We start from the raw sequence: 24,950 nt of genomic DNA on the forward strand, positions 1-24,950 counted from the left end.
CTCTCCAGTAGAGTTTAATTGTTGCTGTATACCTCTCTTTTTCATCTCAAAGGAGGAAGAGGAGGAGAATTCATGGCTGTACATTTTCTGCCTGACCTCTCTGACACTTCCCCCTGTCAAATGACCAAGGCTCTCTATTGGCCGAAACATGGACCATCTCGCCGCTCAGATTTGAGTAATCTTTTCCCAATTGTTGCTGATATATTCAATGCAATCTGGAATTTTTTAATATATTGTTTCTGATATATTCAATGCAATCATGGGATTTTGTTATTACATCTGATGTTTTTATGAGCATATGGTCTACCGCTTTCTTATAAATTCTGGGACAGATTGGCTGAGCGTTAAAGAGTCTTGTTAATGCAGGGCTGCCTGTCTGCCTGCCAGCATTTGGTTGGGAGGGAGTGTTGTTCTACTTTTGTGTCTGATATTGACTTGAGGAGTGGCTTGCAGAGTGGCTTGGCTTTGCACTGGCCACTATATCCAATCCTTTCAAGGTTCATGTCATAATGTATTGAGAGTATGTGACAATCAAGAATATGACTTTTGACAGTGACACAACAAAGATCTCAACACAAACTTGGGAGTGGGCCATGGCTGTTTGTTGTAAGAGTTCCCAATGATGATGCAGTGTGATGTAGTGGTCTGTCTACGGTAGCTCCTGCAGTGTGATGCAGTGGTCTGTCTACGGTAGCTCCTGCAGTGTGATGTAGTGGTCTGTCTACGGTAGGTCCTGTATTGTGATGTCGTGGTCTGTCTACGGTAGGTCCTGCAGTGTGATGTAGTGGTCTGTCTACGGTAGGTCCTGCAGTGTGATGTCGTGGTCTGTCTACGGTAGGTCCTGCAGTGTGATGTCGTGGTCTGTCTATGGTAGGTCCTGCAGTGTGATGTAGTGGTCTGTCTACGGTAGGTCCTGTATTGTGATGTCGTGGTCTGTCTACGGTAGGTCCTGCAGTGTGATGTAGTGGTCTGTCTATGGTAGGTCCTGCAGTGTGATGTAGTGGTCTGTCTACGGTAGGTCCTGCAGTGTGATGTAGTGGTCTGTCTACGGTAGCTCCTGCAGTGTGATGTAGTGGTCTGTCTACGGTAGGTCCTTCAGTGTGATATAGTGGTCTGTCTACGGAAGGTCCTGCCCCCCTGTCTCTCACCAGAGCAGGATGTTGCCATTGGGAGGCTGAGTAAATAGCCATGGGCACTGCAACATATGTTCTGTGTTGGCCTTACTTGGATACTAGTATCTATGTGAAACAGAGATTATGTTTGCATGCCACATGCCTCTGTGGTCCGAAGGGGAGAGAAAATCACAGGGTGGGAGGGATGGGGGGGTCTTAGCATGCTTTCCCATGTTTGGTCTGTCTGACCCTCTTTGAACTCTGGGGCAGGACCCATGTATGCTCTCAGCGTCAGGCAAGTAAGAGCTTACCGTGGCTCCACTACGCTAGACTAGACCCCCCCCCCTCTCCCCCCCACTATTGGGGAGACTGGAGGACTGGTCCATCCCTAGACCCATTTTTAAATGCTTCACCACAGATTTCCTTTAGCCTGCCGCAGAGGTCCCTCACACTCACGCACGCACGCACACACACACACACACACACACACACACACACACACACACACACACACACACAGTGGCCAACGGTTGTCATTGTGAGTACAAAATGCTGGCCACAGAACATAAACAAAGAGAGCATCTCATAGCTGTGAGAGCAATGCATGTATGGAACAGCTGGGGAATGATGGCATAGTCTAAAATAGGAGACAATAACCCTCTCTCATCTCAGCCACTGAAACAATTCTGTATCCCTCTCTCTCTCACACACCCACACCCACACAACTGGCACATACACACACATACCCGCACAAGAGCTCCAGGGCCTACTAGTTCAGAACCAAAGGAGTGGGTGGGAAACCACTATGGGAACCCATCCGTCTGGCCTCCAAAGACACTTAAAGTGCCAGCAGATTGGCCTCACTATAATTACATGTGGGCTTTTTGTGTGTTATATATGTACTTATATATGTACACTGTACATGCTCTCCCTTATACTTAAACTCCAAATCTGTTCTAGTGATTCAGCAACTTCTAAATTAGATTGTGGATTAGCCCTTGGGATATAACAGAGAATCAAATGACCCTGTAATGATGGGCAATGACTTATAGGTATCAAGGCATAGAGAGGATAAGTCAAAATAGAAATTAATGTTTGCTCTCACCACAAAGTAAAGAATAATTTTTATTAAAAATTAAACAGCAAATCCCTTCTCTGTCCTTTTGATATTACAAAGGGGGTACAACACGGTGGAAGAGCTTAACTGCAAATCCAGAGGACCCAGTTTCAAATTCTAGGGCCATCTTTTAATAGCTGTGGTTCTGTGTGCAGTAGCTCAGTTTGTGGAGCACTAAAGATTCTCGTAATCCAATCTTGGAGATGGCAATATACCAGCTTTGGGGGCTGTAGCAGAGGTGACAAATTATGTAACAGGGAGATGGATAATGTGTGTGGTGTTTTAATGACGTGTCTATTTATAGACGATACATCTCATATGTGATATCTGTTTATAAGATCAAGCTGGTCTATTAGGTTACAAAACAACAATCATTTGCCTTTCAGTTGCTTAATGATGTGACATCTGAATGAAATACATAATTAATGTATGCAGAAGGTACAAACAATCGAATGCTTATTGTACTCAGGGACACAATAATTTCAAATGACTTGGATGGAAGCGCATTGTACTAGCCTGACATCTGCTGGCAAGGGACTGTTGCTACATCCAATGTGCCTTGAAATCTTTCTGCATTTTACATACTCTCACAGCCAGACATATCCGTCCTATATCATACGAAACCTCATCTTTCCTTTAACTTGTAATGCTTGAATTAAACAAATTGAACTTATTTGATTTGGGAATCTGTCCAATGGTCATTATAATATATTCCTTGAAGAATATAACTATAATGCCTAAACACTAATGTATAGTTAAACCATATTTCTTAACATTATCATGCAGATGTCAGTAGGCCTACCTGTATCTACAGTGCTGTGAACGGGTTTCATTTCCCTACCCCATCTCTTAGCTGTACACCAAAACAAATGACGGCACTGCAGATATGCTAAATAATAAATCCCAGATTGAGGCTTTATTACAAAAATGCAAAGACTGCAGTAAAATAATGAAAATAAATGAACAACGGTAGCCTTTATTTGATTTATTTACAAAGAATACAAAACTTCCCTGTCCCGGAAACAATTTTGATGAGGGAACTCATCAACATGTTACAGCTCATTCACAACGATCCTCCTATCCTCCAAGTCTGGAACTGAGGGAGGCGCACAGACATCTTGGACATGTGTCTTCATCAAGCAGTCTTCATCAAGCAGTCTTCATCATCACTTATGGCGAGGCTGTCTTCCAGACGCAGCAGCCTCTTTGCGGCCTTGTTTCAACCCCTAAGAGAGAAAACAATAACATCAACAAACAGCTCTCCTCTAGCATGAAAGACCCTGTTTACACCAGGCATCCGAGTTAACATTCCATGTCCGATCACGCTACACTTCCACAGTGATAATGCATGAGAATTCAGGAGAGAATGATGTACCAGGTAGTAGCCGGTGTGGTAGCCACTCATGTACCAGGAGAGCAGCATACTGCCCAGAGCCTCATCATCCTCCGGGGAGTCTGGGCTCATAGGGGGAGGGGGCGGGATCATCTACCAGGTAGAAAACAGGTGCGATCAGAACGGTGAAACGTTACCAAGAGAAATGTAATAGAACTGTGAAGGGTGAGAGAATCGTTTAATTCCTATGGCATTCATAAGAGCCTTGCTGTCATGGCACACAGACACAGACTGGCTGTAGTTTGAGTGTGAAGATGACTGCAGTCTTACCGGTGGCCCACAGGGCATCATGGGAGGCCAGCCAGGAGGGGCGGGGCCAGAACCCCCAGGTCGTCTGGTGGCTCCCTGCAGACAGAACAGACAACAGCACAGGGTTAAAACACTGGCTAGAAAAGGTAAAGTTCCAGAAGAAACTTGTTGTGCTCGCTTCAGGGGTCTAGAACTTTCACTATATGGGTGTTTATAGCAGAGTCCTGCATGTTCCTAAGAATAAGGAGTGATCAGTGGGAGTTTGAGCCAGGGTCTCCTTACCACTCTGAAGCCAGGCATAGGAGGGGGGCCGGGGGGAAACCCAGGGAAGCCAGGGCCCCACATGGGAGGTCCTTTGGGGGGTTTGGGCTTGGGTTTGGTGCGTGGCTGGTGACTGTGAGGGAGTGGGTGTGGGGTTGACGACCTATCACTCTCCTCTGTTGATGACTCCGCTCCTTTTGACTGTATACACAACACAACAAAGGCCAACAGAGTCAAGTTCATGCATCATGTATCCCTGCTCAGATGCGATTCTGCAGTGCTCACACTAGCCCACTGACTGAATAGGACTGTCCACCAGTGGAGGCTGGTGGATGGAGAAATGGAGAGGACGGGGCTCAATGTAATGGATGGAACAGAATGACGAATGGCATCAAAACAAATGGCATGTGTTTGATGTCGTCATTCCTCATTCTGTTCTATCCATTACAATGAGCCCCGTCCTTCTCCTTCCACCAGCCTCCACTACCGTCCACACCAATAACCAAAACGATTCTGAACTTCATATTGTCTTCAGAAAGATTCTGAACACACCTTGTTGGGAGATTCCTCCTCGACCTCGGAACTCTCACACAGAAGGTCCCGGAGGTTCTGCTCCTCCTCGTTCCCGTAGTCTGTGAACACAACGACGCAGGTGGCCCTCTTCTCATCTATGGAGGCGATCGTTGCAGTGTAAAGGTTGCCGTCCTCAGACCAGTAGGCAAAACACGGGTCCCCAACTTGCCACTGCAACAACGCAACGACACAATGATTGTACATTCATGAGGCTGGATCCATGCACTGAACAGCAACATATTGTTCCTAATAAAGTGTTTGGTGAGTGTATACTGAAACATGTATGCACTCACTGCAATGTAAGTCGCTTTGGATAAAAGCATCAGCTAAATGGCATATATATTATGTTGGGACTGGACCCCTCTACCCACCTCTTTGTCTGGTGAGGCATTACTTCTCTTCCTGCTGCGATTCTTTTTGTTGTTTTTTCGTTTCTTTCCGGGGTCTTCTTTCACAGGGGTGTGTGTGTCATCTTCACCCTTCAGAGCAGTCTGCCAGTCAGGGCGGAGAAAGGTGGCAATGTGAGCACAAGGTGAAATGGACAACTTGAAAAATCATGGCGGGGAGTTTTTGAGTAGCTGTAGCTAGTAGTGACATGTGCAATAGCCTACACAATGTGAGGGCAACATTATTCTCACCTTAAATGATGCAACTGCTTTGTCGTAAGCCTTTATCAGTGCAGTGTCATCCCATATGTCAGAGTCTTCACTCTGAAAGATGTAGAAAAAAAGAGTTAAAGCATCAATTGTCTTAAACTAATTAATCTAAGAAATCATTACATCCTCTAGATCTAAATCTTGTAGATATGTTACAAGATTGGACAGCCATGAATACACTGCAATATTAGAGGAGTATGTCACAGATACAGTCAAAAGTTTGGACACACTGCCAAGAGTGTGCAAAGCTGTCATCAAAGCAAAAGGTGGCTACTTTGAAGAATCTAAAATATAAAACATATTCTGGTTTGTTTAACACGTTTTTGTTTACTACATAATTCCATATGTGTTGTTTCATAGTTTTGATGACTACAATATTAATCTACAATGTAGAAAATAATTTAAAAAATAAAGAAAAACCATTGAATGAGAAGGTGTGTCCAAACTTTTGACTGGTACTGTACATTCCATCATGATACTGACAGCTAGGGAGACCATCATCATCGACATAAAGCCCATCCAGCTAGTTAAGTGATGACACATGGCCATCTGATCTAATTAGCTGTCATGGTAGCTATATCTGTTATTTGGTGTTTTGTGACGTTTGTAGCAAGCTATCAAGTAGGTAATGAACTAACTGCATATAAGCACAGATGGAAAGCTGTATGTCACGGACATGAGAAGAACCCTGGTACGAATTTCTGGCTGGCTAGCTAATAATGTAGCTACCTAGACACAATGTCCAGCAGTTTGTCATGCAACAACAACTAGCTAGCCACTACATAGACCTCTCAGCTATGTACACACTGTAACTAAATTAATGATAACTTACATGTCCAGCACCACGAGAAAAAAGCACATCTTTGCATCCATTCGCCATGAATACAGAGATCTTGCTGCTGTCGCAGCTGGATCGCAAAGGCTTTCTTTTTCACTAAGCAATGTGCGCCGCTTCCGTTCTTAATGTTGATGACGTTAAAAAGCTGCGACAAACCTTCATCCGTCTTGCTGCTTGGCAACCGCTTGGCAACGAAGCTTCCTTACGTGCCACGAATGATTTTGTACTTGTATTGATCATTTTACTAGCTACGCATATACGTTTACAGTTGTTTCGTCTTTGTTGGGTGATCTGCCGAGAATGATAGATCTTTCTCTCAGATCTTTGGGTGCTCAGGTTGTCTTGGCTGCATCTAGCGATGAGAATCATCCTCCAGAAAACATAATTGACGGGTGAGTCGTGAGTCGCGTATGCTGTTGTTGACATAGCTGGTTAGCTAGTTACAGAGAAGGATTTTTGCCAGCCCAATCTGCCACTGCCTGACCCCGCCAGTTTGTTTGGTGAACTGTGGGGTGGGCTTGGTGACACGCAAATCCATCGATTATTGAAGGATCTGACAGTCCACGAGGTCAACATGACGGGCATTAGAGGGCTAAATTACATTTAACAATAGCTGAACTGCTAGGCTACACCTACTTGTCAAAAGCCAGTTTATTCCCTAACTGTCTGAATACATTGGCATTGTTTCTTCACTCTTTTTTGCCGCTGTATCATGTTGTATGCAATGTTGTTGTGTGACCGGTTTATTCCAACCCTGTCTCAGGAACACTGAGACGTTTTGGATGTCCACTGGAATGTTTCCCCAAGAGTTCATCATCCGCTTCGCTCAATCTATGAAAGTAGCCCTTGTGACAATGCACTGTTCTAATGGTGTGTATGACTTTAACTGTGTGTTTTATATAGTAAGACTTGATAGCACAATGTCCCTCAATAAGTACAGTTTTGGTTGATGCTGAACTACTGAATTGTGAACATGTAACATTTGATGATCAACAGCTTGATATTTACATGTCACTTTGACTTTGTCTCTCAGTTAAGAGTTTGAAAATTGAGAAGAGCACCTCAGATGAAGCAACTGACTTTGAGTCAATTGCAGAAAAAGGTTGGTTCCCCCCCACGCAATAATTGTAGGCTGTATGGATCCACTATAAATTCACTTTTTTATCGTACATCGTTAATGTTGTCTTCCTTTCAATGGTGTTGTTAATCTGTATTCATCCTGTTTCAGAATTTGAACATACAGAAGGGAGTCTTCAAACTAATGATATTCCAGTGAGTTGACTTCCTCCATATTTCCGATATGTATTGCAGTGGAGACTGTTGGAGGTAGAAATCAGAGGACAGGCTCATTGTAATACATGGAATGGAATGGAATGAGGAATAGTATCCAACACCCACAATCCATTCCATGCATTACAATGAGCCTGTCCTCTGATTTCTACCTCCACCAGCCTCCACTGATGTTTTGTAGAACCTGTAAATTCTTGCCTACTCTGTTTTTCTCTCTACAGCTAAATGAAACCAGTGCAACACACCTGCGCTTCGTCATTACCTCAGGATATGATCATTTTGTCTCAGTCCACAAAGTCAGTGTGGAGGCATAACATACCTTTCCATATCAATGTGCAGGTACACTTTATAAGAAGCTTATGTCTCAATATCTAACCAAGTATATAATACGTTGTATAGTCTGTTTTACAATATGTTTTAGTAATGAACCATGATTTATAGTACCATTTGTTTATTTCTTACCTGTACACCAAATCTCTATGGAAAGAAAAACAGTTCAATAAATTGTGAATGAATGCAGTGTGTTGTGAAGAGTGACTTTAGGCACTTTACATTGAACCCCTAGCCACCAAACCCCTCACCCTAATCCTGTGTTGACCTAAGCAGAAGTAATATGGCAACTGCCACTATAAGATGCTTGGATGGTGAGATGGGACCTAGTACTATTTTACCTGTCTCATCTTCTCAGATCTACACAAATTGTCTTGGGTGAAAGGACAAGATGTTGTGTTAGTCACACATTTCACTGCTAGTGGTACATTTCTTCTAGCTTGTGCTTCACTCACATTATTTCAACTTCTTATTTGTCAAACTTCATTATTTACTTCCTTCATAGAAGCCCCCTTGTTGAATTAATTCAAGGCGTATGTTTGCTAAAGTGCATCTCCCATTTTCTTTTAATTTCGTCAAATTCACCCTGCCCACTGGCTATGTCCTGTCATTAAAAAGTTATAATTGTGTGGCTTTAATTGAATCATCCTTAATCATTTTTACTTGTTAATTTTCAGTCAGTAATGAGGTACTACAGGGCAAATGATAACGTGTCATCTTCAACAAATTAAAAAAAGATAAAACTCACATTTATTGACTGAGGGATTCAGGAGTAGAGCTAATTAACTCATTAAAACAGTCAGGCTAAAATTGGCATTCATGCTGCCCTCCATGAGTTGGATTTGACACCTTCCTTCATAGAAATTGGGACTTTAGATGTGCCGAGGGTGGGGGGAAGAAGGGGGGGCCACCAGATGGTTACCCAGCTAACCAGCAAAAGTCCCTCTAGGCTAAACAAAGGCACAAGGCAGGCAGCCCCCTCAGAGGGTCTCTGCCTATTGGAGCCCGTCAGCAACAGGGCTGCGTGCCCGAACATGTGGGACTCCCACCCCAATTACAGTGTTTACTGTGGAGCTTTAGAGTCACAGATTCTGCAGATGGAAGGCTTCTAGGCTCTGGACAAGCTAATGAAAGTATAGATAAATTATCACCAGCGATTGTGATCTAGCCCTTATAGAGCCATTTGTGGAGCTGCAGGAATTTTACATACGTGTAATTATGTGTAATATAGATTAGATTATGTTTAATGCATGGAATTTAGCCTTCTTGGTCATTATATATCTGCAGAACAGCTTGTTTGTCTTTATGACCACAGTAAACCTTTTTTATGTTGCACATGGTGTGCCTCCCCCTGCTAATGTATGCTAACCCCTTTGTGCTTGAGTGTCGGCTGGTCATCAGAATCACAGCAGGGTAAGGCTATATTATCACACTATCTCCTGTGACTGCTTAGCTGCTGTCCAATTACTGCCACAAGCTGGGCTGCTTCTGTGTTGTCAGCAGAGTGAAAAGAGGACTGAAAAGATAACCGTGCTTCTCCCCTTTTTAACCTTTTCTTTACAGGCGGTTGTTATGTGGATCTACTCATTGCTTTTACAGTTGTCTCTGAACCATTCATAACCCAAGTATAACCTAATAATGTGATTTTTTGCATTTTCCCATTGTGCACAGGGAAGGACGCAGACCCGTCTGTGTATAGGCTAGTCTGAGAGCTTGCTTAAATCTAATTGAAATCCTTTCCAAAAATCCTCTCAAAATAATGTCATGATAACTGCCTATTAGTTTTTTTTATTTTTTATGATTTGATTTGTGTTCATAATCAAGTACTCTTACTACTTTTCCGGGATACATGATGATTTGGTGATTTGTAGAATTAGACTAGTGCATGCAGATTTCATTACCTTGTGCTTCTGTGGTATTTCGTTTGGTTTTCTAATTAAGCATTCATTGTGACTTGTCTGTATCTTACTCCTTCATTCAACTTCGTTGAGCTGCAGCGCGTCTGTAATTTCTTCACTGGTTTATATTCAAGCACACCAGATAGAGCCTGTAATGACTAAGCAATTAGATCTATTATATTATCAGCTACACTGTGTCAATGGGAGCCTTTCAATGCAGTTTGCATATCCCAACAATGGTGCTTAATTTGATTTGAGTCCTGATTTGCCCCAATCAGACAGGGCTCGGATGGAGCCGGATGGAGTAGGCGGAGGGAAATTCTAATACAAAAGGCTGGGTTTGGATAATAACAATGGGAAATAAATTTGATTACACTTAGTGAGGCAAGTAGCAAGAAAATGTGTACCTTCAAGAGTGAGGGAAGGAGAGATTTTTCTGAAGAAAAAACACAGTTTAAATTATACCTAATAATATGCACTTTATTTCTCATACTAAAAAACATTTAGCAGTGTCATGTGTACAAGTAAATATAATAAATATACCAAGTGATAGATGGCAGACTGCCACGTATTTGTTTTCAAGTGAACAGCTCCAAAACCTAAGTTTTACATCTTTGATGTACATATCCTATCTTTACCAGTGAGACATTCTTACTGTTGTGTGGGGTGCCCTTTGACAATCATGTTCCCCTTGCTGCACCCCTCTACAAAAGGAAGTGCATCGACATACATTCTTTATCACTCCAGTGTTATCTGTCTTTCCGGATCAGTTCATTACTGTATGCTGAACTTATGTGTCCTTTATTTGAATAAATATTATGAATACATACAATATACACATCCAGTGGTTTCGGCACATCATGTGTGGTAGTTGTGGAGACTTGTAACATCCTACGTAGTACTTGACACATGCAGTAACAATGCCTCACGTTCACTACTGAGAGACGACTGTAAGAGGAAGGTGTTTGATAGTGCAGTCTATTACAGTAAAAATACGGGTAACAAACCTTAAAGCCTGCTTAACAGTATATGATTATGGGATTGACATAGTGATTTTTTTATAAGAAATAGTCAGATGTCATGCGGGCAGTAGGTAAGCCAAAACTTGATTATCATAATATTCTGCATGAGTCTCGGCGGTGGTAGGTCATCTTTCGTCTGGTCGATTCTGACGCGTGTTTGAAATGATGTGTTTCTTATAACAAATGACACGTGTTTCGAATGGCGTGTTTGTTATATCAAATGAGTTACCCTGTCATCATCATTCTTACTCCGTGGGGTTGGTTTCCCAGACACAGGTCAAGCAACACTTATGATGGAGATTCTCCATTGAACATGATCTTTTAGTCCAGGACTAAGCTTATAAATCTGGATCTGGGAGACAATAACCCTGCGTGTGGGTTTCCCCCTCAAATCTCTGTGGCAATAATGTCCTCATAGTGCTGTAACCCTGAGCTATGGATGTCCACCACATCGAGGTCTGGCCTGCTCTCCAGCTCGGCTGTGAGCTCCTGTAGGATCCGCTCCAGGTCCTGGTTCTTCTTGTGCATATGCAGGTAGTTCACCTGAAGTTGCTTCTGGTACTTGATGACCCGCTCCTTCTCCTTGTTCCACGTCTGTCTTTCATGCTCAAAGCTGTTAGCCAGCCTCTCCTGAGCCTCCCTCTCCTCCCTGAGCTCCCTCTTCAGTCTCTCCACCTCTCTCTGGAGAGAATTTGGGGACATGTTCCCCCTGCTCCCTCCACCCTGACCTGGGGCTGGGGCCCCCACAATCTGGCCTAGCCTCTCCAGGGCCTGGGCCTGAGCCAGGGCCTCGAGTTTGAGGTTCTGCTGCTGCCTCTGTTCTTTGGCCAGAGCTAGATCCTGCTTCATCCCCATGATGTCTGTCTCCAGCCTTCCCACCTTCTCCCTAAGCAGGTCAGCTTCGTTCTTCTTGCGCTGCAGCTCGTTTTGACACACCTGGGGGTGGAATGGAGTAATTTGTCATTATGAAACAGACTTTTGGTATTGAATATAGACACCAAGTAGATACTGACACTTTATCTTGTCTAAAACAATGCCTGTAGATTTGGATGTTTCTTTTTCCAAATTACAGTTAACAAAAGGACATCTAGTAATTCAAAATGGCTTTGCTACTGTATGTGTGTTTTTGAATGTGGTTAAATAAAGACAACTAAACAGTTCTCCAGTACCTCGACCTCCACAGTGCGCAAGTGGATATTGTCCCTGTGGTCCTTGTTCTGCTTTTCCAGTGTCTCCATCTTGCCCCTGGTCTCATTCAGCGAGGCCTTGAGGCTGACAATCTCATTCAGCTTGTGAGTGACATCAGCCTGGGAGTCCCTGAGCTGCTGCTTCAGCAGGGAGATCTCCCCTGTCTTCTGACACACCTACATATCAGTGGAGAGGAGAGAAATGTTGTTGTTTTTGTTGTTGTAGTGGGAAGGGAAATAATGGCTGTTTTTGTCCTTTTGGAATTTATTAGAGTTCAAATGCAGGGGTTGTATTGAAGAATATCTTTGACCAGACAAAAAGAAAAGAAAAAACACCTATACAATCTTTGAACTGTGATGATGATGATAAGGATGATGGTGTACACGTGTGTGTGTGTGTGTGGAGGGTTGATATCAAACACATCCTATCCACACTCACCTCCCACTGGGTCTCCTCTAAGGTAGGAGCTAGCTGAGTGTGCTCCGTCTCGTACGACCTCAGTTTGACCTCTATACGGTCCTTCTCCTGGGCCACCTGGGCGAGCTCGTCCTGGAGCCTCAGTTTGTCCTGCTGCAGCTGGCTGACCTGCAGCTCCAGGGCCTGCTGGGTCCTGACAGCCCTCTGAGACACCTGGCGGAGCTTGGTGGAGCAGCGCTGCTTCAGACCCTCCATCTCCTCCACGCAGTACCTCTGCTTGTCCTCAAACAGGTGACACGTGTCTGCCTCCTTCTCCTCAAAGCTCACCTGTAGTTGGTTCATTGACTGTTAGTGTTTGTGATTGTGTTGATTGTTTTATTGTTAAAATCTCTAAAATTGTTGATCACAAAAACATCTTCTGTGGTGAGTGTTCTCTGTTTTTTTTGTTGTTGTTTGTGTGTATTGTTTTTTTTGTAAAATAAAATCAACAAAGAAAATGAAAAAGCTCACCTGCAGTTCCTGTAGCTCCGACTCTCTCTCCAGCAGCTGCTGTTCCAGACGCTCGATCAGCGAGTCGTCTGGAGTAATAGGCGACCGACTACCTCCTCCCGTCTCCTCCAACAGCGGGCTGGGCTGCTGAGGGGAGGCGAGGGACACGGCGTCCCTGTTAACCTTCCCTACCCCTCCATTGTTCAGATTAGCAACCCTGGCGCTAGCGCTAAGACCATTCCCATTCCAGGTAGCCAAGGTGGGCAGCAGGACATGCGGGGTCATAGAATGGGCCGAGGTGGAGCTGCCTACGTTCTGGGTCAGGGGGCCAGTTGAAGCGCTGAGGCTGTCACTGGTGCTGTGGGTGGGCAGGCTGGACATGGAGTTGCGGCCGGAGTCGGAGAGGGTCCCTGAGAAGGCGTCGTGTTTGTGTCCCTGGGGGTCCCTGTGGGTCCTCTCTGGGGGGCTGAGGATGTGGTGGAGGCTGTCATGAGTGTCCGTGGAAGACGTGCTCCTGGGGATGACCGGCTTGAAGGCTGTGGGGCGGATCAGAGCCTTCTCTGTACTCTGGAGGGGATACATAGAATGAATACAGTTAGAAAAAAAAAACGTAACTGTTTTAACTTGATTTATATCATGTGGTTTACTGTGTGTTTTATTTGATCACTCTATGTCTCATGTTATTTATTATACTGCATGTACTTTATTGTACTGTCTGCATTTTCACTCGCCTGCACAAGTGCTCCTTGTGGGGTAAGTAAGTGGGATAGATAAGTGTTTTTAATTGATTCAAAGCGAAGGTCACCGATTTCTCCTTTTGATCTATTGTTTTCTAAATAGGAGAAAAGCAACACATGCGGCCAATCAATATTTACGATTTTCCATCAGTTAGTGGTAAGGAGAACAGGAAAAGGGTAGGATAATCAGGCCATCTAGGATTGGTGATGTGTACTTCTGTTCATGCCAGTATAAAGGAGCAGTGTAGCAGATGCAGGCAGAAACTGTCATACTGTAGAAAGAAAAAAAACCCTCCAACATGAAGTTATTCCTCATGTCCCATCTGTGCTATTTGGGAATGTCACTTTACATTTACATTTTACATTTTTGACATTTAGCAGATGCCAAAGCGACTTACAACAAATACATTTGTCTAAGTAAGTGAATCATCTATACATCAGTCATCATAAGAAAAACAAATCTATGCTAAGACCAGGGGCCATTGGCAGTCACAATGCTAGAAGAAACTGTACAGGGGGGTAGTGGCGATGAAGAGGTCTTTAGGAGGGACAGTCAAGATGTAGCCTGAAGAGATGGGTCTTCAGTCTACGGCGGAAGATACGTAGTGACTGCAGTCCTGACAGCAGTTGGAAGCTCGTTCCACCAGTGGGGTGCCAGGACAATGAAAAGCTGTGACCGAGTAGCATGACTGCTGCATCCATGTAGAGGTGGCGGTGCCAGGGGCTGACCATTGCTTGCAAGTAGGGAGGAGCTGTTCCTTTTGCCGCCCTGTTGACGAGCACCAGGATCTTGAATTTTATGCAAGCTGCTAACGGGAGCCAGTGAAGGGTCCGAAGGAGGGGGGTGACATGAGTGAATTTGGGGAGATTGAACACCAGACGGGTGGCAGCATTCTAGATGAGCTGCAGAAGTCTGATGACAGAGGCCCGGCCAAGAGTGCGTTGCAGTAGTCAAGATAGGAGATCACACGTGTCTGGACCAAGAGTTGTGCTGCTTCTCTTGTGAGGCATGGACGTATCCTTCTGATGTTGTAGAGGAAGAATCTACAGGAGCGTGCTGTTGCTGTGATGTTTGCCACACAGGATAAGTGGTTGTCAAGGATCACCCCAAGATTCTTGGCTGTCTGGGAGGAGAAGTCTTAGAGAGGGCAGGCTTTCCCAGGGAGGAAGAGCAGCTCAGTCTTGTTAAGGTTGAGCTTGAGGTGGTGGGCTGACATCCAAGCCGAAATGTCTGTAAGACACGCAGAGACAGAGAAGAGAAAGAGAGAAAGAGTTGAGTGTCATCTGCGTAGCAGTGGTAGGAGAAACCATGTGAGGAAATTACAGAGCCAAGAGATTTGGTATAGAGGGAGAACAGTAAGGGCCCTAGGACAGAGCCCTGGGGGACCCCAGTGGTAAGGGCTCGTGGAGAGGACAGCGATCCTCTCCAGGTCACCTGGTAAGAGCGATCGGCCAGGTAGGATGCAAACCAGGAGAGTGCAGAGCCAGAGGTGCCCAGTTCTGAGAGGGTGGAGAGAAGGATCAGGTGGTTTACTGTGTCGAATGCAGCAGACAGGTCCAGAGGAATGAGAACAGAGGAGAGGGAGGAAGCTCAAGCAGAGTGGAGGGCCTCCGTGACAGCAAGGAGAGCAGTCTCAGTCGAGTGCCCAGCCTTGAAGCTGGATTGGTGAGGGTCAAGGAGGTTGTTCTGAAGAAGATTGTGAGACAGTTGGTTAGAGACAGCATGTTCAAGGGTTTTAGATAAGAAGGAGAGAAGGGATACCAGTCTGTAGTTATCGACAGCAGACGGGTCAATAGTTGGTTTCTTGAGAAGAGGTTTGACTCTGCCTGTCTTAAAGGCAGCTGGGACAGATCCTGTGGATAGAGAGAAATTGATTATGGTGGTAAGGAATGAAAGTATTTGGAAATGGATTGGAGAAAGGGGGAGGGATAGGGTCAAGGGGGCAGGTAGTTGCCCACTTGGATGTGACCAGTTTTAGAATATCATCAGGGGAGAGGGGGAAAGAGCTGATAAACCAAAGACCGAGTGTAGCGCAGTGGGTTTGGGAGGAGTGGTAGCAGTGTTGGCGGGAGATAGATAGAAAGAGCTGCTAATGTCATCACCTTCTTTTCAAAGTAGGTGACAAAGTCGTCTGCAGACAGGGAGGAGGGGGAGGAGGTGGGTTGAGGAGTGAGGAAAATGTGGAGAACAGTTTCCTTGGGTCAGGGGCAGAGGATTGCATTTTGAAGAAGCTTTAGCAGCTGATGCAGAGGAGGTGTAGTTGAGGAGAAGAGAGAGATAAGGTTTTAGGTCATCAGGGAGCCTGGATTTTCTCCATTTCCTCTCAGCTGCCCGGAGCCCTATTCTACAAGCTTGCAGGGTTTCAGACAGCCAAGGAGCGGGTGGAGCCTTGAGGTCAGTCGACAGAAAGAGTCGAAGGATGAGGAAAGAGTGGACAGGAGGGTGGAGGAGGCTGCATCAGTGGATAGAAGGGAGAAGGATTCAACAGAGGGTAGGGAAGATAAGACAGAGGAAGAGAGAGCGGTGAGGGAGAGGGTCCGCAGTTTGCAACAAGAGGATACAGTGTGAGTAGAGTCTGACTGGGTGGGGGTGGACTTGAGGGGAAGGGAGAAGGGTACAAAATGATGATCAGAAACTGGAAGAGCGGTAACAGTAAGGTTGGAGGTATGGAAGGACCTGGTGAAGACAAGGTCAAGCTGATTGCCCGCCTTATGAGTCGGAGGAGAGTGGGACAGGGTAAGGTCGAACTCTTACACTTGCTATACCTAACCACCAGCCCCCCACCCTATCCCCCCACCACCTGCCCCCATGCCCCCCTGCCCCACTGTGCTGTCTGAGGAAAGATGAATAGCCCTACTCTATGATATTAATAATGTTAGGCGCTGCTGAAGTGTGAAGTGGTAAGCTTGTGGACTCAGCATTCCTGCTCAGTGACTTCATACCTGGGAAGCGGGATGCCTTTTTTCTCTCTGGGGCATAAAGGCCTATTGAGCGTGAAGGCTTAGCATAAGCATATCCCTGGCACAAGGTGACGTCTCTAAAGATCAAGGCATTCTTAAGTCATCAATCTTATATAAAGGATGATTAAAAAGACTGGACAACACACAGCCCTTGAGTTTCAAGAGAGCTTATGAAGGGTAATGGGCTGCTACCTGTTGTGCTCGTCTGAGCTTGAACTTGAACGTGCGTGTGTGAAGTTGTCTTACCAGCTATTCATTATTCAGTACAGTGTTGACTGAAGAAGGGTTCAGTAATAACACTCCATCTTTGAAAGGCGTGTCAAAACACTATGCTCCAATTGTGACAGATTGACATTCTAATGTTATAGTGATTGTAGGCTAGAGCAATAACGATGGAAACACCCACAGAAAATACAAAAACATTACAGAAAAAAAACTGTTTTTGCTTCCTGTTAATGCATGTGCATTATGTGCATGGCATAAAAACAATAAAACAAAAATCCCAAAACAAGAAAGCTGCTATAAGAGCAACCTCAGTATAAGAGACAGTTCATCCTCACCCTCTCCAGTTTCCCAGACATGGGCAGCAGTTTAGGTGGCAGTCTACTGTCAGGCTCCATAATGTCACGTCCCTCTCCTGCATGGTCCTCTGCCGGGCCCCCTCTGTGGTGGTGGTGGGCCTGGGAGGTCCGAGGCTTGTGGCTCACCTTGATGTAGAAGAAGTCCTCGCTCCTGCCCGACTGGGACAACAGGGCTTTCGGGGTGTGGCTGGTGTGGCTGGATTGGCTGGAGGACCCCTGAGTGAAGCCGTACTTCAGTAGGCCGTCCAGGCTACGGCCTGTCTTCCTGTGGTGGGACGATGAAGCCTTCTTCAACTTGTACTCTGTGGCCTGACAGTGCTTGCTGTGGAGACTGTGACCCGATATCAAGCTGCTGACGCTTCCCATGATCCTTTGGACCGAGGTGAGGGCGAAGCTGAAGCTATCCTGGTAGGTTTAGAGGGGGCTGGTGAAGAGGCAGTGTGAGAGGTAGCTGGACTCATGACCCCAGGGGCGTGTCAATGTCTCCATCTGCAGGGGAAGAGAAGGACATTGAATTAAGAAATGTTGATATGAATGTGTTCTGAAAAATATGGTTCAATCAAATAGAGTTCAATCATCCAAATATGACACAACATGCTTTTTAATGTTTCTGTTTAATTGTAGCAAATGTACGCAAGAGAATAGACAAATGTGGTGACTTTTTTGAGTTTATAGTAACAGTTTGTATGCCCTGTGTTGCTTTTTGCATCATGACCCAGTTGTGTTTCTAGTCCAAACTCCTCTTGCTAGTAAAATGGTTCTTTGAAGCAGGTGCATTCTTAAAACACACAAACCAAAACAATCTGGCTTTTTGCCCAGCTTTCTTTGCTCTGTAGATCTAGATTTATGACTTTGTAGTGTAGTATGACAAAGAGCTCTTTGGCTCTCCTTCTCGACAAACAGCTAATTACGTTACACGTACTCAACACTTGGCATACAACTCCACAACCACAATTACACCCTTGACGTGTTTCTCTCTTTGGCCTGTCATTTTGACAGCTGACTTACAAAGCAATCTGTGTGCTCTGAAACACACCAACAATGGCTAATCACAATGACGCATCGATTTTTGGGGGAATAGATAAAACATCAAGCCAACATCAATTTTTCGAGTTCGCCAGTAACAATTTCCCGAGCTATTATAGCCTACAAAGGCTATTATTTTGAGTGTTGCCCATCAACCATAGATGCACCCCTAGTCCACCATCCCTCCCTGGGATGATACTAGTCCCAGATGTTACTAGCTATGATCTCTAACCCACAAGGGAGCACCAGACACAGTGCCTTCTCACTAGTGATTAAGTAGCCGAGCAGGGGGTCTCCAGAGTGAATGACACGGCCTCTGGGCTGCCCAACCACCTGGTCCCCCCCGATCCTTTAACCGTTTTATAATGTCCTACAAGAACAAAAGCATGCCCGCCATAACAGCCACGTTTGAGGGTTACGTGGCTGCAGGCTAACGCGTGGCTAATCTCTCTTTTGCACGGTGTGGCTGGAAGAGACACATAGCTGTCACTGTTATTGTTCTAGCTGATTTGAGCGCGGTGCAGGAGCAGTTGGTTCAAATGAAAGAGGAATGTTAGACGGGCTTTGTTGATACCTCAGAACGAGATAGGATAGGAATGAGAACAGGCACGACATAAACATGCACGCGCTCTACTGCCTATCATGACTTTGCAGTGAGAATAAGAACAATTATGTATCTATCTTTATCTAAATGGACTCGAGGACTAGAACCATCAGAGACAGTATACAAACATTAGACAACCACCTGGCCACGTTCCAATGCACCCGGTCAGACAAAAACAAATCTTTTGTTTCATTCAGGATGAGATACATTCTAATCTACATGATTGCGATGTTTGTCACATGGTTACACACAATGCTCAGATTAACAGCTGATATAAGTATTGCTTTGATATGCCCCTTGTAAATACAAAAACAATGCTACATGCCAAATGTAAACAATCTTTTGATTGACTGCTCCCCTCTCTTCCTGTCTGTCTCTCTGTCTTGTACGGTTACATCTCTTTGTAGATACAGTCTCAGTCACTCTCAAATGCTAGAATCCAACACTGACACAAGGCTACAGAATCAATCATGGAGATTTGACTTACTGCTATGGCAAGACATCCATCTAGGAGGCTACTGCAGAGCAATAACCCTCCTCTAGCTCTTGTCCTGGAAATACCGCGCAGACGTGTGTGTGTCTGAGTCTGTGTGTGTGTGAGTGTGTGTGTGTGTGTGTGCGTGTATGTCCCTGTATGAATCAGCAGCTAGTGAGCACATCACACTATAACACCAGCCAAGACTAGGGGACCATTCTGAGGGGGTGGGTCTCTGCTCTATTCACAGAGGCGGTCCCAGCTTTGCATAACTGACATGTAAATTCTGAAGGGGGGGGGGGGGGTGACTGGGACGTCCCTAGCCCCCCAGGGGAGTGCCTGTACAACATGTGCTGCCTTACTCCGGCGTGTGCCGCTCAAGTGATTAACTCCTATCCTTCACAATGGATCTTTTACACCCCCCTCGTACACCCCCCCGACACACACACCCTCTCCATCTCTCAATGCCGCCCCCCGTTTCTCCATCGACTAACTGTGTAATAACCCCTCTCCCTCCCTCTCTCTCTCCCTCCCTCCTTCCTGCCCTGCACCCACTCTGAACAAACACCTCTCGGCCGCGAGAAAAAGGGCCCTCTCCCTCTCTTTCTCTCACTCTCTCTTTGTCTGCCTGAAGTGTGCCGCTCTTTGTGTGAATTATTTGTGTAGTTAATTTATTCCTCCTGAACAGCAAACACCATATTTGAGTGTGAAATAAATGGCTACACTTTAGCATGAGGGTCTGGGGCTGTGTTAAAGATTTACTACCGAGGGTTTGGAGAGGTTCAGAGTTGCTCTCAGTGCCTGCTTCTGTAGCAGCTTCCGATAGGCAGCATCTGACTGCACCCCCAGGACTATGGCTATTAGCTACTGTAGACAAAAAGCTTTTAGATCATCAGCTCAGACAAGAAAGCATATGAACTACTTAGTTTGAAGCTGAAAAGATATGAGCCTGAAGCTCTTCTATTTTTAAAGTCAGTGGTTGTAGACAAGCAGTTTAGATTTTGAATTTAAGCATACAATGATAATCCAATTTATTAGTTAAACTTCTGTTCCCTGTTGGACCTTGATCAATCTTGCACACAATCCACAGATGGTCCACTATTGATTTGAGGATATCAATTACAAGTGCCTGGTAGGGAAATCAATCTGTTGAAAGTCAACTCAGAATGAACAAAAGGCTACAGCAGCACTTGCAGAAGGGCCAATATGTTCTAGAATGTATTCTGCATTATTAAATATGTCCTAGAATGTATAGCGCATTATTACATGCAGTACAGACTTTACACTGAATGTCATTTCTTAGATAATGGTAGATAATATAATGTGAAGTACCTCCAATAAGTCCATATCGAATCAGCGAAAGATATCTATTTCAACAAGATTACTCACATCATATAGTCTCTCTGAAGCTACAGTGTTATCGTTCCCCGCCCCTACCCCCTAACCCCCACCGCCCTCTGAGCGACGGGTTCTCCTTACAATTGGAAATTAAATCAAGTTCATTCCTCCCATTTATTGGCCTATTATATGAGCAAGGTAGTGAATTGAATCATTTTCTTTTATCACTTCATCCAATTTTGATATGCAATGAAAACCAACCGACCCTCAGGCCTTCCAGCATGATTTAAGACCGCCAGTGACAGGAGATGTTTGGGTTTTGGGGCCACTAGGATGGGAGTCTGGGTGGATACTTGGAGGGGGGGTGGGGTGGGATGGGATGGGATGGGGTGGGGTGGGGTGGGGTGGGGTGGGGGGGCGGGTTTGGGGGAGGTTGAGATGACAATGAAAGTGGTGTGTGTGCATGTGTGTGTGTGTGTGTGTGTGTGTGTGTGTGTGTGTGTGTGTGTGTGTGTGTGTGTGTGTGTGTGTGTGTGTGTGTGTGAAAGGGGGGGAGGGGTTATTGCACGTGTCCCCAGAGCCCCGGCTGACCTGCCTGGCTGACACAAAGGCCCCCGCCACACAGCGGGCCAGACCAGCTGACACCCTAAGACACGCGACGTCACGCTGCCATAACCAATCCATTAGCACCGTGAGACGGCTGGCCGCACCGTTACCATAAAAGACAGGATTTATACCTGCCTCCCAAATGTCTCTCAACGTCTCACAACGTCTCACAATGTCTCACAATGTCTCACAATGTCTCACAATGGCCAGAGTGGATCTACTTTACTATGCCTCTGTAGCCGTAATGCCAGATGGCTGAGATTTATTGTCTCCATACAGTATGGTAATGTTTCACAGATATGCTGTGTGTCTGTTCTTTGGGCCACAGTTTGTGTTTACTACCTCATGTACTGTAAAAGCCTTGCCGGACCCATTGTTCACGGTTTCACTTTGCGCTCAGTATTATTTAAGTTTTGTTGTTGTTGTTGCACAAGCAGAGATATCTAAATACTGTATAAGCTTCAACTGGTAGGATCCCTTCACCAAATGCTGCTGAACATGTATTTATTTTCAAGGTCCGTGATGTAACGTTTGAGATGGTGGGATTCTAAATGTGGTTCACGACGGGTGGCACAGAGTCGTGGGTGATGATGCACTCTCAGCCCCAGGCTCTCCCTGGCATGACACAGTCATCAGCCAGGCTTTTATCTGGAGAGAGGAGCAGGCTAATAGAGAAATGGCAGTACAGTACATGACAGCAAGAGCCTTTCGAGGCAGTGACAGAGTGAATTATTGAAGAGGAAGGCTCTCCCTCGCTCTTGTTCCCTGTCAGGGATCCCCTCCAGACAACCCTGGCCTCTGACTCTTATTCACAGTGTGGCTGTGTAGAGCCAATGAACAATACACCCCCTGTTTAGAGAGAGTGTGTGTGTGTGTGTGATGCATAGACAAGCACCTCTTTCCCTTCTAATTCCGCTGCCATTCTGACCAAGCTGGGTCTGACACACACACACACACATGCACACACACACACACACACACACAGCATACAATGGCAGCTAATTGGATAATCCACTTAGTGCATTAGTGAGGAGGCTGTGAGTGAATGACCCCTCAGAGCTGAAGAGAGAAGCCCACATACTCATTACTGCCTCTGAGTGAAAAGAGGGAGCAACAGGCACGTTTCTGTGTGTGTGTGTGTGTGTGTGTGTGTGTGTGTGTGTGTGTGTGTGTGAGTGTGCGTACATGCGGGCGTGTACAGTATGTGTGTGAGTTAATGAGTTGCTAATGATAAACTCAACCGGAGGAATTGCATTTCCTCTTGCACCGACATGGACTGCGCAATGAGGAATATGGGATTGCGTGGTGGGCTAATGGCTGCTCTGTGGGCTGCCCTCCTTGTCAATTATACTAAGTTAAGGAGCAGGTCACTCTTGGGTAGAATGGGGGCAAGGTTGAATTACATTTACATTTACATTCATGGCATTTAGCAGATGCCTTGATCCAAAGCGACTTCCAACAAATACATTTGAATGATTAAATGAGTTGTGGCGGTGATGTGAGCCCATTAGCTCAATGCCACCTCCTTCCATTGGGCTAAGAAGGCCTAGCCTGCGATAGGTACAGCTTCTAATGGAGGACCCTTGTTGAAATGAACGTGCTTTCAGATTCTATTCAACGCATCCAAATTAGACATTAGGTCGACAAACAATCGGCCGTTGGTCCCCAAAAAAGGGGGACGTCCTCCTATTCATTGCATATCTCATGGCCAGGCGGCTACGTCCATTGTGAAAGGCATTAGCATAAGCTTGGCAGCTGGGCTGTGTGCAGAGCGGGAATGTGTCTTTAATGGAGTCTAAATGGTAGCCTCTGCCACTATGATGAGGCCGCAGAACGTGGCTTGTGAATGTGTAGAGTGCCCGAGGTTAAACGTCCGATATGTGCTTTTATACTCCTTATTGAACCACGGCCACATTCTACATCGATTCATTCTCCTTCGATGACTGCACACTTAACGTTCCTAAGCATCGAAGTGCCTGGAATGTCTCCAAAAACTGTTTCAGAGAGTTTGTGTTTCATCCATTAGATACAACAGATCAGTAGCCTCTCTCCATAATCATGAAATATTTACTTCGAGGGCTTTTATCCCCCCCGAGTTGCGCAAAAAATGACAAAGTGAAAATGTATGGCTACAAACAGCAGTATTTTTAGACTGTTTGCAACATAGCCATTACCCTTGGCCAGTTTGAATCTAGTTTCCCCTTCACTTCTGTGAGCAACCTGTGTGTATGAAAGAACTACAAACTGCAAAAGGGATTATGCTGCACAACATGTATCAATTGGGTGGGTATGTGTGTGTGTGTGTGTGTGTGTGTGTGTGGGGGGGGGGGGGGGGGGTGTATGGATTCATGGCCAGCTTGTGTTAACAGTAGATAGCTTGTATTTTACATGGGAATGAAGCAGGATTTTTGTAAGGGCTATAAATCTTGATCTGGAGGAGTGGAGGCCTTGATAAACCTGTCAGGCCAGAGAAAAAACATACACCTCATCTGATCTGCCATTAATCATACACACGCACACACACGCGTACACGCACACGTACACGCACACGCACATGTGCGCGCACACACACACACACACACACACACACACACACACACACACACACACACACACACACACACACACACAGCCCCCACACTCTCCTAATCTGTGCTAGTCATTAGTCACAGAGATAGCTGTGTTATGAGGCATGCCCAGTGCTCAGTGTGAATACCTCTCTGTGTTCACCGGACCCATGCTGAATGTCAGCAGCCTGGTTTTGGTGCCCTCTCTGTTCCAGTGTTCAACCTCTGGGAGCCATGAGGGAAAGCAGACAATGAGCCCACTGCTGTTTCTCATCCTGACAACAGCTTTAGGTACAGCATGACTTTGGTAAAGCACCACAATGTTTATGTGACCCTTGTGTCTTTCAGTGACATTCATATCGTATTCATAAAATAAATAAACAGCTATAAATTAATCCAAACTCATTCAAGCATAGGAGCCATTAAGCCATGTTCACTGTAGCCGTTAATTATTAAACCAACATTCATGCACTCCTTAAGTATGGATTTTTTTACAGGCTATCAATTTGACTAATGCCACTAATGGGCGGTGAAAACACTGAATTATATCACCACATCATCATCATCATCATCATCAGCCACGCTGAGCTGAGCCCTGCAGAGAGAGACTCTGTATTTCAGGATATGGGACAGTTATTCCCAGAGCATCTTCTTTAGCAGGTCATGACAGTTTGAATGGTTTGAAGACAGCTCTGTTCTCTTCTGCTGTGGAGAAGCCTGTCAACAACAGTTTCTCTACGAAACACACACACACACGCACACACGCACACACACACACACACACACACAAAACAGAGCAAAACCATACACCTAATCTGGACCTGATATTAGTCCCACCCCCCCCCCCCCCAACAATAACCCTAACCCTAACCCCCACACACATACACCTACTCCTTGTGTGTTTCTGTTTCTCTTCTATAAAGCTGTGCCTTGTTGCAAGGCTGAGCATGCCTGTGCAGCTGTATCTATTTACCTTGCGTATTATCTTGTCACCATTGCCTTTATGAACCCCGGACACAAGTTTCAACACATACAGTACACAGGTGTCACAATGTTGACAGCACGTCAGGCCACACCAAACCGTCTCCATTGTTTGATGTTAACAGGGGGGGGGGTGTGATTCTGTGGGTGTGAGACTGGATTCTTTGAGCTAATGCATTTAATGGGCACACTCAGACGACTGCAAACAACCGTGTTTAACAGCAGTACCTCTAAATTGCTG

At 45.4% G+C, this 24,950-nt stretch overlaps 3 protein-coding genes across 4 annotated transcripts in view; 1 reads left to right on the plus strand and 2 right to left on the minus strand.

Annotated features, from left to right (window-relative positions):
* Positions 1-3,168: 3,168 nt before the first annotated feature.
* smn1 (survival of motor neuron 1, telomeric) lies at positions 3,169-6,287 on the minus strand. Its single transcript, XM_083674242.1, has 8 exons — positions 6,194-6,287; positions 5,344-5,415; positions 5,077-5,196; positions 4,685-4,876; positions 4,154-4,333; positions 3,893-3,967; positions 3,605-3,715; positions 3,169-3,455 (listed from the first exon to the last, which is right to left on the minus strand). Exons 1-8 carry the CDS (start codon positions 6,239-6,241, stop codon positions 3,396-3,398), a joined length of 858 nt encoding a protein of 285 aa, XP_083530368.1. The 5' UTR covers positions 6,242-6,287; the 3' UTR covers positions 3,169-3,395.
* A 103-nt stretch (positions 6,288-6,390) lies between these two features.
* hspb11 (heat shock protein, alpha-crystallin-related, b11) lies at positions 6,391-8,181 on the plus strand. The gene is made up of 5 exons (XM_083673466.1): positions 6,391-6,591; positions 6,963-7,069; positions 7,233-7,301; positions 7,428-7,471; positions 7,711-8,181. Exons 1-5 carry the CDS (start codon positions 6,500-6,502, stop codon positions 7,801-7,803), a joined length of 405 nt encoding a protein of 134 aa, XP_083529592.1. The 5' UTR covers positions 6,391-6,499; the 3' UTR covers positions 7,804-8,181.
* Positions 8,182-10,182: 2,001 nt separating this feature from the next.
* Positions 10,183-24,950, minus strand: part of lzts1 (leucine zipper, putative tumor suppressor 1) — a 15,654-nt gene continuing 886 nt past the window's right edge. The window contains exons 1-6 of one of the 2 annotated variants that reach the window (XM_083673333.1): positions 23,878-23,958; positions 17,092-17,601; positions 12,855-13,400; positions 12,366-12,671; positions 11,909-12,103; positions 10,183-11,675 (exon numbers count right to left, since the gene is read on the minus strand). In XM_083673333.1, coding sequence (XP_083529459.1) covers positions 11,127-11,675; positions 11,909-12,103; positions 12,366-12,671; positions 12,855-13,400; positions 17,092-17,478 — 1,983 coding nt within the window. In that variant the 5' untranslated portion in view covers positions 17,479-17,601; positions 23,878-23,958 and the 3' untranslated portion in view covers positions 10,183-11,126. Of the gene's footprint in view, positions 11,676-11,908; positions 12,104-12,365; positions 12,672-12,854; positions 13,401-17,091; positions 17,602-23,877; positions 23,959-24,950 lie in introns of those variants that run through there. The other variant, XM_083673332.1, reaches the window with a different exon arrangement.

This window comes from Argentina silus (assembly GCF_951799395.1).
Source record: "Argentina silus genome assembly, chromosome: 7".
NCBI classification, from domain to species: Eukaryota; Metazoa; Chordata; class Actinopteri; order Argentiniformes; family Argentinidae; genus Argentina; species Argentina silus.